Source organism: Nematostella vectensis, chromosome 6 (assembly GCF_932526225.1).
Source record: "Nematostella vectensis chromosome 6, jaNemVect1.1, whole genome shotgun sequence".
In the NCBI taxonomy this organism is placed as follows: domain Eukaryota; kingdom Metazoa; phylum Cnidaria; class Anthozoa; order Actiniaria; family Edwardsiidae; genus Nematostella; species Nematostella vectensis.
Window position 1 is genome coordinate 6,140,120 of NC_064039.1, and position 13,934 is coordinate 6,154,053.

Genomic DNA, 13,934 nt, shown 5'->3' on the forward strand with positions numbered 1-13,934 from the left:
CCGTCCTTAGGTGTCCTTGGCCGTCCTTAGGTGTCCTTGGCCGTCCTTAGGTGTACCTGGGCATCATTGGGTGTCCTTTACCGTCCTTAGGTGTACTTGGCTATGTAAAATCAAGAGTCCAGTGGAAATGGGATTTGCCCGAACCTCTCGAATTACAGCTCACCGGCAAGGTACACCTAAGGACGGCCAAGTACACCTAACGACAGCGAAGGACACTCAAGGACAGCCTAGGACACAATAGGACGGCAAGGTACGCCTAAGGCCTGGCCAAGTACACCTAAGGACGGCCAAGGACAGCTAAGGAAGGCTAGGTACACCTAAGGACGGCCAAGGACACCTAAGGACAGCTAGGTACACCTAAGGACAGCTAGGTACACCTAAGGGCGGCAAAGGACACCTAAGAACAGCAAGGTACACCTAAGGCCTGGCCAAGTACACCTAAGGACAGCAAGGTACACCTAAGGACGGCCAAGGACAGCTAAGGAAGGTTAGGTACACCTAAGGACGGCCAAGGACACCCAAGGACGGCTAGGTACACCTAAGGCGTGGCCAAGTACACCTAAGGACGGCAAGGTACACCTAAGGACGGCCAAGGACACCCAAGGATGGCCAAGGACGCCTAAGGACGGCCAAGGACACCTAAGGACGGCCAAGGACACCTAAGGACGGCCAAGGACACCTAAGGACGGCCAAGGACACCTAAGGACAGCTAGGTACACATAAGGACGGCCAAGGACACCTAAGGACGGCTAAGGACACTCAAGGACGGCCAAGAACGCCTAAGGACGGCTAAGGACACCTAAGGACGGCTAGGTACATCTAAGGACGGCCACGGGCACCCAAGGATGGCCAAGGACGCCTAAGGACGGCCAAGGACACCTAAGGACGGCTAGGTACACCTAAGGCCTGGCCAAGTACACCTAAGGACGGCAAGGTACACCTAAGGCGTGGCCAAGTACACCTAAGGACGGCAAGGTACACCTAAGGACTGCTAAGGACAGCCAAGGACGGCTAGGTACACCTAAGGACGGCAAGGTACACCTAAGGACGGCTATGTTTACCTAAGGACGGCTAAGGACACCTAAGGACAGCCAAGGACACCATAGGACGGTTAGGTACGCCTAAGGACGGCCAGGTACACCTAAGGACGGCTAGGTACATCTAAGGACTTCTAAGGATACCTTATGGACGGCCAAGGGCACCTAAGGACGGCAAAGGACAGCCAAAGAACACCAAATGACGGTTAGGTACATCAAAGGACGGCCAAGGACACCTAAGGACGGCAATGTAAACCTAGGGACGGTCAGGTACACCTAAGGACAGCCAAGGACGGCAAAGGACACCTAAGGACGGCAATGGACACCTAAGGACAGTCAGGCACACCTAAGGACAGCAAAGACACATTAGGACAATCAAGTACATCTAAGGACGGCCAGGGACACTCGACACCATAGGACGGTACACTTAAGGACGCTCTCTAAGGTTGCCGGGGTGCAGTTCACATATATTGTATCTTGAACACACTTCACCGATCATATGTGAAGTACTTACCCGAATCTTCGATGATCGCTGGGATGATGCACTCAACTTTGATGTTGTCGGCAATTAGTAAAGCTCTGCTTAGAAGAGGGCCGCTGTTCAGTACTTCGGTGCAGCATCATAAATCTGTCGCAGTGGTGAGAACACATTTCATATTCTTAATTTGCTAGTAGACCTGTGCTTGGATTGTAATGCGTCGGGGTTGCATAGTACCCCCAATACCAAGCTTATCAGCTCTCTTCTCCTTGTTTGTTTGTTTATATTAGGTCTTATCGGGTTGCGGTGTTTTCGATGGATCAGAAGTACACGAGGCATCATCGTAAGGAATTATCTGCAGTATAACCTACTCTATCTTGCACACAAATGAAATCAAGCAATAAAATTTTACTGGATCACAATAAATTTTGACATATTTAATTACTTACTTATGTACATCACCTTGAATTGAGACATACTGTATTGACATACAGGAGGGAGTACAGGTTGTGCTCATACCCTGTTTGTCCGCCATGACGTCTTATGGAGGATCGTCAAAAACTATCCATATTACATTCGTAACCTCTGACCCCCCTCCCCCCAATGTGTACACACCTGTTCATCACCTTGACATATTGTTCTGCTCTTTCAGTATTCTGGTTCACCTGAGCCGTGCCGGTGCAGACGTCAGCATTTACGCACCAGACATACCCCAGATGCATGTTATCAATCATGCGAAAGGGCAACCCTCTGAGGAAACAAGGCAAGTGAGGTCCAGGGCCGGGTCCCTAGAAAGCAGGTTAAAGTCTGTGAATCCGACTTGCGTGACACTGTTGTTTTGTTTTAAATGTTTAGAACTCCCATCATTTTGAAAAATATAACTTACCCAGCATTGTTTGATATCGTAGAAATAAAATCGATTCGATTTTATTGTAGGATGGATTGAATTTCATCATGATTCAAGCGGATTTAATTCACATGCATGGGGTTTTCATAGCCTACAAAACCACGCGTCACACAAATCGGATTGACTGGCTTTAACGCTAACCAAAGGATAAATACCCTTTTAATCAATTCTAATGGCAAGATAGCCGTATTTATCCCTGGGCTAGCACTAACCTACTTTCGAGGAACTGGCCCAAGCCCTTTTGTTTGTCACTGACAGGCGGGTAGCTTGAGGTGCACCAGGTAAAAAGGGAGTTTATCCACCCCCCTTTATTTAAATATATGGTAACTCCTGTTATAATTGAATTTCAGGAATGTACTTCATGAATCCGCCAGGATTGCAAGAGGAAAGATCACAGCTCTGTCAGAGTTGAATTCTGCGAATCATGATGCAGTTGTTTTTCCTGGAGGGTTTGGGGCTGCCAAGAACTTGTAAGTGACAGCTCAAGGGATGGTTCTTAATCAGCCAATGAATGAAGAAAAAAAATAATCACTTTTATTTTATTTTTTTACAGGTCAACTTTTGCTACTGAAGGAGCAGATCTTAAAGTTAATGATCAGGTTCAAAAGACCATCCAGGAATTCCATTCATCTAAAAAGCCTATTGGGTATGCATCATTATGTGCAGGAGTTATGCGACAGATTTGGGTCTAGGGTTGTGTGACTATATGAAAACTATTAAGAAACACGTTCTGTGATTGGGGGTCAGACTATGATGTAGATGTCATTACATACTCAATTCTGCAATATTCAAGTTGGAAATGTGCACACGTTTTTTTGCTGCTGTGTAAAACAAGGGGTGGCAATAGGTCAATGAAGGATTTTTTCCAGACTGCCAGATTTGAACATTCGTCATTTCAAATAAAAAATAGTATCCAAGACCATATTTTTTTCTCTTTTGTTCCAGGTTATGCTGTATTGCCCCAGTGATTGCTGCAAAGGTGCGTGTATTGCATTGTCTCAGGGGGTACCTGTGACCCCCTCAAAAGATTGCAAAATATAGTGGAAATTAGCCTGGGAGAAAGGAATAAAACAGGTCAAGTAATAGTTATTTTGTTCCTTAGAGACTTCCTTTTTTTGCTAAATATTGATTTTCCATTTCAAGACTCTCTCCCTGTTTTTGATTTTTGCATACTTCAATAGAATACTAGTTATAAATTATTATAGTTTTAGAAAGTTTTCTTTCTCTTTTCGAACTTCAAACATCCTTGATCATTTCTGGAGTCAATCTCTATTTGCATTTAGCTGATTCCAGGGTGTGAGGTGACAGTTGGACAAGACACCGACGATGGAACTGGAAAATGGCCATATGCAGGAACAGCTGAAGCCATCACTAAGATGAACTCAAAGCACATTAACAAGAATGTGGATATATCCTTTGGATTTACCCCCCAAAATAAATCCTACTTATATAAGGAAGGTATAGTATAGTAAGATACAACAGCCAATGGCTGATTATAGAGGTCAGGCCTGGTAGCCCATTTAATGCACCATTTTCTTCCAGTTATCCAGGAGTCCATTTTACACAAGCCCCACCCTCCCATACGCAGCGGGGGTTATTACTCCACAGGGTTATTTTCAAGAAGTTGTTCTGACGCTCGGCTAAGGAATTAGCGGGCTAAATATGGCTTGGAAGTGAAACCATTTATCCAGCAGGTTTTATTCACTGGAAACTGATAAGGCACAGTTTTCTAACCATCCTCTAGTTGTAGGTGGAACTGTCCTCTTGAAAACTCACTTTACAAGCCCTGGAAAAGTTACACTGTTGTCTAAAAGTTAGCTTTTCTGATTAGTTTAACCTCAACCCAACAAAAATATTTCTAATTAAGTTTCCTTAATTTTTTCTACGAAATCCATATTGATTCAGCAAACAAATTGGTTACAACTCCAGCATTCATGTGTGAAACAAGACTCCATGAGATACACGATGGCATAGGGAAAATGGTGGAAGCCATTATGGATTTAGCAAATTAAGGAAATCTGACGCTACAAAAGAATGGACAATATGGACAAAAGAAAGAATACATGCCAGGATTATGTTGTCATAGTTCACCTAATTGCTCTATAAAATAAGAAAATGTTTGATGTCTGTCTTCCATTTTATTTAAAATATCAAGTAAACTCTTGTGCATTTTTGGTGATAAAGAGTTTCATCCTATCTGCCACTGCCTTTTTTGTTTTATTAATTCAAAATAGGCCAAGGAATACAGAGTTTCATTCTTAACTCCCACCCTTCCATCCTTTTTCTCATTTATTCTATTTCATCCTATTGTCATTCCAGTATTACGTAGCATTCCTGTTACTTGTTGTACTTGAATGTTTTCAATGGGTCTTTCTTCTTTTTCTGTTAAAGAGACAAAACCTCTGAGATATCTGAGACCACTGCACTAATTCATAAAAAACAACCTTTACCTTGTTAGTCTTTTGTGGAAAAGGGATGTGCTTATTTTGACGTTTCCTTGAACTCTTGTTGTGCTTCAGAGCTGCAGGAACTGAAAGAACAAAGAAAAAATAATAGAGACAAAGCACATGTTTGTATTGACACATAGCATACACTGTATTTGTAGCACGTTTTTATTGCGCACATAGCAAACACTGTATTTGTAGCACATGTTTTTATTGCGCACATAGCATACTCTGTATTTGTAGCTCAATGTTTGTATTGCGCAAATAGCATACACTGTATTTGTAGCTCAAGTGCACAGATTGGCCTTATTAGCCATCTGCGCACCCACAAGCGTCCTTAGTCCCGCTCAGGATGACGGTGGAATGTAAAATTTGAACACGATGGTCCTCGTCGTAGCGACGGACAAACAACAACAACAAAGTGCCTGAAGATCAATTCTAGTATAGCTAAGGTTTGAATCATCAACACAATAGTACCTTTGGGAGAGCCAACTATGGTCAGTATTTGTAAGGACTAGAATACATCCAATGTGTTCATGCCTCAAAGAATTCATTTGAAACCCGAGCATTACTTTTTTAAATGGCAAGCATGTCCAAATCAGAGGTACCCCTTTCTGATTATAGGTTTGAGTGATTTTTAAGCCTTTCATTGGGGTCAGCTGAAAACAATTGCTTTATGGAAATTATAAAAAATAAACTTGAAAGAACACCTACTTGGTTTGCAGAATAAAAATTAATTTCAAAATTATTGCAGTCCCTCTCATTGCTTAGCCTGCAATGCATTGGGAAATAACCCTTACATTGTAACCAAGTTTTTGCAGTCCGCCTGAAGGCTATCATTGTTCCACAGCCCTGCCAAATATGTGTGCTAATATTAGGAATAATTTGGAATACCTAGGTAATCTGGAACATTTTTCATGTGAGCTTGGACTTTGGCAGGATGAAGCTCCTTATCATGCCGTAAGACTTGCAAGTCACGAGGGTTGTCTTCAAAATATGCCTTAAAGAGACAAGGATAAGTTAGCAAAAACAGAAGACCAGGTCACTGAACCCCTGTTTATGACCTGATTCAACCCTTCTCAAATTAGCCTTCTGATGATGATTATAACATAAAAGACTCCATACTGTATATTTATTTGGGCCTGTGACAGCTCGGACAAAACAAAACAAGATTACGACTGCAACTTATCACCTTTTTATACAAACACAGAGTCAACCCATGAGATTGTGCTATCCTCTAATAGTCAAATACTGAGGGCTAACATTTAAACTTATAGTTTTATTCAAAACTTGTGTTTATTCTACTAATGACTATTATTTTGTACCTAGAGAGGTCACATTAAGAGAGTTATTATAAAATGACTTATGATTAAGAGTTTAAATGTTTAAAACATGTTTAGTTAAACGAACTTTAAACATGTTTACCTTTTTGGTGTGAATGGGGTAGATAAAGAGTTTGGGTGTTATGAATGACTTACCTTCAATTTCTCAGAGTTAAGTATCTCCCTCTTGATCTCCTTTAGTCTGGCTTCTTTGACTGAATAGAAAAGACACTTTATAACATCCTATACAACAAGAGGGACTATCTAAATAGCCAAGCAAGTTAGATGTGCACTTACATACAGAGACAGGAAGACAATCTAACCGATAGACACGGACGGACAGACAGACAGATGGACAAACAGTAAAAGCAAGCAGACAGGTAGTAGAAGGAGTCAGACATATAGACAGCACCTACCAGCTGTTTTTGTGACTGCACGGATAGCATCCTTGAGGGGAACAAAACAAAATATTTACATTCAGAATCTTGGAGACACAGTAACAAAGTTGCAAGATGTTTTTTCGGGTTATCAATAGATTTACTCTTACCCTTGCTCTGTAACGAAAGCCCTCAATCTCTTCCATTCTGAACTGGAACGGCTTAAACACCTCTTTGTCACTCCCTTACAACCAAAAATCAGGTTGGTGAAAATGTAGCAGTATAAGCAATACATAATTGAAAGGGTATTGAGCAGTAATATAGTGCAATGGCACCAATACAACAAAGGCTTGGGGGGGGGGGGGGGGTACTAGGCCATAATCATGACAGGAGTCACTAGGGAGGGTTTAAGTTTATTGTCTTTCATCAGCATACTCTGGTTTAATTTCCCATAGTTTTCTGTTGTATGTATTCTTATACACCACAATATATGCAACCGGTGTTTGCAATAAAAACTTCAGCTTAAAAAACCCTGCAGTTTTTTTTTGTTACTTTTAGTGTCCTTTTGTAAGGATGGAAAAGACATTTACTAGAAAAGATTGAGAACCAAATTTCCCGAATTTGAATTAAGGTTTTTTCATTTCTTTCGCTTCAAGTGAACCTGCGAGGATTGTGTGAATGACAAATCCAGTGGTTATCTGATTTACCATACTAACAACATATCAGAAAGCAAGATTATGCGCAAGTGATGTAGAATTATCATTATTCCATCAGACCGGACTTGTAGATTACTCATTTACCTAAGGGGGGGGGACGCATCTTCTCGTCATGCTATGCGTGACGCCAATGCTCGCCAATGCCGATCGGAGCGTTATCATAGAATGACTTGACAAGCCCAGTGCTCCTCCGAGGGATCGTCCAATGGTAAACAAAGCTATCAGCAGTAATGTTGACCTTATGAACTGTCTGTGTATTGATTTCTTTAGACAATTTCTACCTTTTGAAAGCTTTTGTTTTATGTTGGAAATTTGTATGCCTTGCATGACGTCTGTCATGTTTGTACGATTGCAGTGTTTAAAATTTTTATTTCTCAATAAAGCAATTGAGTACTAGGTAAGATTTGAGCTTAAATGAACCATTTAATAGTCAAGAAACATTGGGTATATAGATATTACTCCCTATTACTCCACATTTTGATCACTTTTTTTGTCAGTCAAAATTAGCTAATTTTGGTGGGAATTTTGCCTTGGTTGAGCTTGACAGAACCATTGATAGTGAGCTGTACGCTTACTTATGGCTCGACAGTTTTTTCTTTTCTGTGTTAGGTTGGCAGTAATATACAAAAAATGATAATCGAATGTGTTATCATAAACAAACCAACTTATTTTTGTCTTTGTAAGAGCGAAGAACATTCCTTGAACTGCCTCAGCAACTAACGCAATTCGTAGCTGTTGTAGCTCATTTGGAAAGGTTATGTGGCCAATTAGTTTTAAATCCAACAAGTGAAATATTTACAGCTGGAATGGGCAGTTTTACACCCAAATCAATGCAGTAGACATACAACACAGGTTGACTTTTCTAACTCATCAGCTTGAAGAGATTGTATCGCTATGGTGTCCATGGCGAACTGGCACCAGTAATATACTTGGAAAGCGATGCAATGTGTGAAGATGCGTACTAGCTCCCCCCTTCATTTACCTGTTTCCTGAGCCAAGCGTTCCTCTGCCTTAGAAATCACAGTATTATCTGAATGTGTCACAAAGGATAGAGCTGTCCCTGAACTGTCCCCCCTTGCAGTCCTGTGGTGAAATAATCATATTATTTTTTAAATGCTAAGTTTGTATGGTAAAGAAAAAGAAAAACCCTTAAAACACAGCCCTTTTTAATCCTAAAATAGATGGCTGATTTTCTTTTTTTGCTCTTTTCGTTTTAAGCTAAAGACAAAAGTGGAACCCACTAAAATCAATATGTTTGGGAAGTTTTAAAATTCCAGAGGAAAGAAAGCACCATACGTTATTTATAAATTTAAACCTGCATTGTAAGCTAATGTGGATAGTTTTGCAGGTCCCCAATATGTAATAGTTTTTTCTAATAGTTTATTATATAATAGTACCTGCCAACTCTGTGTATGTATGCCTCAACTGTTGATGGAAAATCGAAGTTTATAACATTTTCAACCCCTGTTATGAGAATAAGAAAAAAGTTTCAGTTTTTGAGATTTGCAAATTAAAGCAGTAAGGCTGGGCCAAGCTATTCACCTTGAAAATCTATCCCTCTAGCAACTCCATATTCTTTGTCTTTCTTTCTCCTGAAAATAAAAGAGCTACCAGGTTGAAAACAATAACAATAGTTATAAAAACAATAATGACAACAGAGTTACAACAGCAACAATGACATTCAACTCAACTACATCTCATGAATAATTCTAATCACAGGGTCAAAAGAGCAGTGCTTTCAGTAGCAATGAGGTTAAACTTATGGATACTCACTTTTTACTATTCTTCTTTTCTACATCTTTATCTTTTTTGTAGTCAAGAAAGAAACAGTATGAAAAGTAATGATACAGTGTCACCCCCTTGGATACAGCAAAAAGGAGCATTTTATGCAATTTTTTGTGCACACTTCACATTTTGTAAAAAAAAAGGCAAGGATACGAGATGAAGGAGCTAAATCCAGGGAAGCCTCATCAGAAGCGATAATATAATCATAAACATCACGGTTAAACTCCTCAACAATATGCAACCTGCAAATTAAAAAAAAAAGGTTAGTATGCCAGAGTTGTCCTAAGGAATCTGTCTGCTGGCTAGGGGATTGAGCAGGCATATTATGGCGCAAAGTGGAGCACTGGGTGTTTACCGGCCTTAATTCAGCTGGCTACCCCTTTTTAAGCCAGTGAAATTCACTGGTGATCGTCGCTTAGAGACTGCACTTGCCAGGTGCATCTGTACATCAAACATCAACAAGTGAGAGAAATACTGTACAAGGCCAAAGACCCTTGGATGCCAGCCCAGATGAGCAGGGCGAGTTCAACTTTTGAGGTCCTGGCTATTTGAATAAACATTTTTACTTGCAATGCCGGAATATTGGAATCAGCCTAACCCTAAAAACTGGACTGGCTTGTCTTATGTAGGTAATACTAGCTCCCCCAAAACAGGTCAGCCTGTTTTATAGAATCGAGGTCTAAATATGGGGAGACAAAGATTATGGGCAGACCCAAAGAAAGAGAAAGAGAGTAATTATTTTGTCACCTTGAATTATGAGGAAGTTCTGAGTTAAGCACACAGGCTTTAATGGAAAACTGCTCCAGAAATAACTTTAATCTGAAAATAAACAAATCATGTTACCAATAAGTACATTGGACCTCACATTTGTACAAGACTTATGTATACCACAGACCTATACCTAGGATTTTTCTTGGGGGGGGGGGGGGGGAAATCTGAAAAAGCTTAATAGTTTTGTCTACAAATAATAGCACATCTGTTGGGAACCGAAAGTGGACCTTTGGCCGTTGGGGGGGGGGGGGGGGTGTGTTTGCACCCCCTGCACCTGCGTTCCCATCCCCTGCACCCCCCTGGGTACGGGCCTGTACCATATGCCTTTGACATGGCTCTCAACCTGTGGGCAACCAACCTGTAACATCTGTCAATGCCATTCACAAAAAGCAGAGTCTTGCCTCTGACAAGCCTGCAAGTTAGGCGAAAAGAAAGTGAATAACCCAACAGCACACTAAGAAGCAAGAGTGTAAAGAAATCATAGTGAATTTGACAATAACAATAGCAGTAATTGCAAGGTACAGTACCTAAGTTTTAGTAGTGTGTAAATTAGAAGGAATTTATCATCTGGCTCACACCTGAAAAAGTAAAGAAAAACATATTGATACCAAAGCAAGAGCAAAAAATGTATAAAAAGATTGTAAAACAAACAAATGCAAATTTCACCATTCACTTCCCCTTTTTTTTCTTCAAGATCTTTATCCTATTTTTCTATTGATACATTACTAAGTATTGGCATAACATACTTGATTAAGTATTGCACAAGCCTGTCATCTTCGGGAAGCTGAGACTCGTTCAACTTTAAGGTCACCTTGTGGTAAAAAAATTGGGTTAACATAGCTGAAACAAATTCCAAGTACAAGTGATCACTTGGAATAGCATTGACACTACTTATTTCTTTGGAGTTGGGAATAGTTATGCTTTGTATTTATGGGGTGTGGAATTCTAATATCCCCCTTATTTATGTTCTTTATGTAGGTATACTGTAGGTTCAAAAATCTAGCTAGTACATACAACACTTGATGGTCAGTTCCTTATCATTTTCACCAAGTATATGTATACTTACAGGGTTGTGTAGTACTAATTTCTTTAGTGCTTTAACATCCTACATAACAAAGAGAAACATAAAGCTCGACATTTGCTTGTTACAGGTAGGTACATCTGATACAATTTCTTTTGTAACTCACATCAGTCAATGTAGCAGACATTAAAAATGCCTGATAAATCTTGGGCAGGTGGCTGTAAAACAGTTAGGAAAGTACAATAGGTTATTTTTTAGAGCAAATTGATGACAATAGTGACTTTCTGCTCAGTTTTACTTAAAGAAAATTACACTCACCTTAATAAAACTTTTAAATCATCCTCATAACCATACGAGAACACAAGGTCTGCCTCATCAATTACCAGCATCTGGAGGCTGTCCTTCAAGTCCATGTTCTTAGAGAATAACCCATCATATCAACAAAACTTCAATATATATTAGCTTGAGAGAGGCCCTATTCTAACAACCTAAAGGTTTCTCAGGGCTTCCTCAACACAAAATATATATAGTTATATGGTATAAGGTTTATTTTAAATATTTTTCTGTAAATTTAATTTACTTTTTCTATGTTCAGTAAATTTTGTGGCAAATAAATGTCTGTTTATGATTTGACTAAATTTTGACAGCTAATTTTTTTGAACATTGATACGTAGTATTGCTTTGAGTATTACCTTTACAATAAATTAAAAAATTAGATGTAACAATGGGAACTGACATGGAAAAAATAAAAAAGAACATACAGTTCTAATAAATACATAATAATTGGTAATAGCTTCAGAGCAGCAAGCTGGAAAATTGCTCAAACATTTGCAGGAAACAACAATGATCCTGAGTGTTCAAACACAATTTGTAAGCACTCAAGGGAGGGTACTTTGTTGTACTTGGTACTTTGGTACGCCCTTGTACTTTGTTTGAATTTTCCACCCCTTTTCATGCTGGTGTAGTTTTTTAGTTTGTCTGTAGTCTCAATCATATCAGTGAGTATTTTTGGGAAAGTCAGCTGACCTTTGCTTGTATATGTCCAAGAATGCCACTTGGGGTCCCAACCACAATGTCTGGCTTGTCCATTAATAAAGGTCTATAACAAACACACAGCATCAATAACCAAAATCAAAAGTAGTAAGTAATGTGCAAATATTGCTGTTAATGATGGGTCCTTTCCATACTTGGTGGACGGCAAGTTTCCTTGTGTAACATCAGCAACTCTCACTTCTCTGGCACAACAACTTGATAGCTCCTATACAAAATTAAAGTGCATCAGTATTTTAGCACAGTTTAAAATTGAGATGTGCCTGTGCAAACACTGGTGGTTCAGGACTTAAAGAAGTTTTCTTAGAGTGCAAGGAAAACTAAACTTCTGCTAGCCTGAGTGTTTAGAAACAATTGACCTGTTAAAAACCATTATCATTGAAATCATATTGTCAAGTAATCAAACCTTAGCATTGCGTGCAGCTTGTTGAGCAAGCTCTTTAGTTGGTACCAAGATAAGGGCTCTGATGTACGACTCTTTGCAAGTCTGTAAACAACACACACAAATCAAGACAAACAAGAAGAGGCAGATGGGCAGATCTACTGTTGGGATGGGCTTAGAGGGTCCATCCCTTTATTTTCAGAGATTAAGGTAATTTCCTTGAAATAGTTCTACAAGCCAGATTTTTTTAAAATTGGCATAAACAATATTGAAGGGCTTTCAAATCACATTTAAGGGATCACACTAAAAGACACTGTTTTTGCCACTATTTATACAGTAAAAAGCACCATTTTGAAGTATTTTTACGGCTTTTAAGAGAAAATAAACTTTTTTTCTTCTTTCAGTATATCATTTTTCTGTAAATATTTAACTATTTGAGCAAATAAAAAATGGGGGTAACCGACTTCGTTTTTCTGTCAAAGCAATTTTAAGTAAAAACGCACGCCTTGTGTTTTGTTTTCTTGTACAACTGTGGCGTGCGCGCACTTAATACTGCCACTATGTACAGAAAAGGTGCGCAGTGCAATTCAAGGGAATTACCTTAAAGCATAACAACATGAAGAAATATAAGGAAACCCACAAAAGAACACTGATACCAGATGTGTGTATAGAATTTAGATGTCTTTTAAATTTATTCATATTCTGAGAATTTCAGTTTGCAGTTGATCATGTAAAGTTTAATGAACTTGTAAACATGACGCTTCAGATCACATCCACTTTGTCTTGTCTTTGTGATAGTAACATAACAGCAAAAATGTCACCCAATCAGATGGAGGTACATAGGCTTACTGAGTGTGCATAATGTAAATGCAGAATCCTTTCAAAATCAAAGAACGGGATGTTAAAATATATCAGACTGTACTGTATATATATATGAGTGTATAACCTCCTCCCCCACCCCTCTGACAATCCTGGCTTCATGCCTGAGCTTTGTAAATACAAATTATACCTGTTTCTCCTGTAATATTCTTTGAACAACAGGGATTGCATAACTGTGAATGTGAAAACAAATAAGAAAATCATCGATGTGATCTCAAGAGATCTTTACGTCTCGTGAACCAAAACAAAAATCTCAAAATCTTACGCTGCTGTCTTCCCAGAGCCAGTTTTCGCACGAGCTAAAACATCTTTACCCTCCAGAGCCAACGTTATTGCTTTCTCCTGAGACCACATAGAAATAACAAAGTTAAAGGCAGTTCAAACTACAAGAAACACGAAAAGAAACCATGATTCTTACCTGTATCGGAGTAGGTTTTGACCAATTCAGCTTCGATATAGCCTTCCAAATACAAAATAACGTCAACAGAAGATTCCCCTATACATGTTTTATGCTAAGCTTGACGAATACTTTTATTTACCTTTACAATGCGGTCATCCAGGCCCATTGAATCAAATGATAAACTTTGTTCATCTTCGTCCGCCATCTTGAATTTACACCATGTGAGTTTATATCGTACTGCGCATGCTTATGGAGCTCTAATGATCTTTTACTGCGGGCTCATAAACACACGTGCACCTGTTCGCCAGTCCGCGCTCTCGTAACAAAAAACAATTTTCAGATTGTGAAAACAATCGGTAAAAATC

General features: G+C 39.4%; 2 protein-coding genes across 3 annotated transcripts; one reads left to right on the forward strand and one right to left on the reverse strand.

Annotated features, from left to right (window-relative positions):
* The first annotated feature begins 1,190 nt into the window (after positions 1 to 1,190).
* On the forward strand, positions 1,191 to 4,545 carry LOC5521573 (glutamine amidotransferase-like class 1 domain-containing protein 3, mitochondrial). The gene is made up of 8 exons (XM_032366674.2): positions 1,191 to 1,676; positions 1,806 to 1,858; positions 2,168 to 2,278; positions 2,773 to 2,892; positions 2,976 to 3,068; positions 3,368 to 3,401; positions 3,706 to 3,831; positions 4,309 to 4,545. The coding sequence occupies exons 1-8, from the start codon at positions 1,563 to 1,565 to the stop codon at positions 4,432 to 4,434; spliced, it is 777 nt and encodes a 258-aa protein (XP_032222565.2). The 5' UTR covers positions 1,191 to 1,562; the 3' UTR covers positions 4,435 to 4,545.
* On the reverse strand, positions 4,101 to 13,815 carry LOC5521444 (probable ATP-dependent RNA helicase DDX56). 2 transcript variants are annotated; one of them, XM_048729099.1, is made up of 25 exons: positions 13,709 to 13,815; positions 13,588 to 13,629; positions 13,435 to 13,511; positions 13,300 to 13,342; positions 12,315 to 12,395; positions 12,046 to 12,116; positions 11,885 to 11,957; positions 11,177 to 11,274; positions 11,025 to 11,076; positions 10,904 to 10,942; positions 10,584 to 10,648; positions 10,365 to 10,415; positions 10,196 to 10,249; positions 9,814 to 9,885; positions 9,220 to 9,308; positions 9,055 to 9,079; positions 8,824 to 8,873; positions 8,679 to 8,745; positions 8,264 to 8,364; positions 6,736 to 6,809; positions 6,605 to 6,635; positions 6,345 to 6,403; positions 5,761 to 5,866; positions 4,873 to 4,952; positions 4,101 to 4,804 (listed from the first exon to the last, which is right to left on the reverse strand). In XM_048729099.1, exons 1-25 carry the CDS (start codon positions 13,772 to 13,774, stop codon positions 4,760 to 4,762), a joined length of 1,611 nt encoding a protein of 536 aa, XP_048585056.1. In that variant the 5' UTR covers positions 13,775 to 13,815; the 3' UTR covers positions 4,101 to 4,759. The 2 variants fall into 2 exon arrangements, with proteins under 2 accessions (XP_048585056.1, XP_032222585.2); XM_032366694.2 differs by having other exon boundaries at positions 9,055 to 9,085.
* Between the last annotated feature and the right edge of the window lie 119 nt (positions 13,816 to 13,934).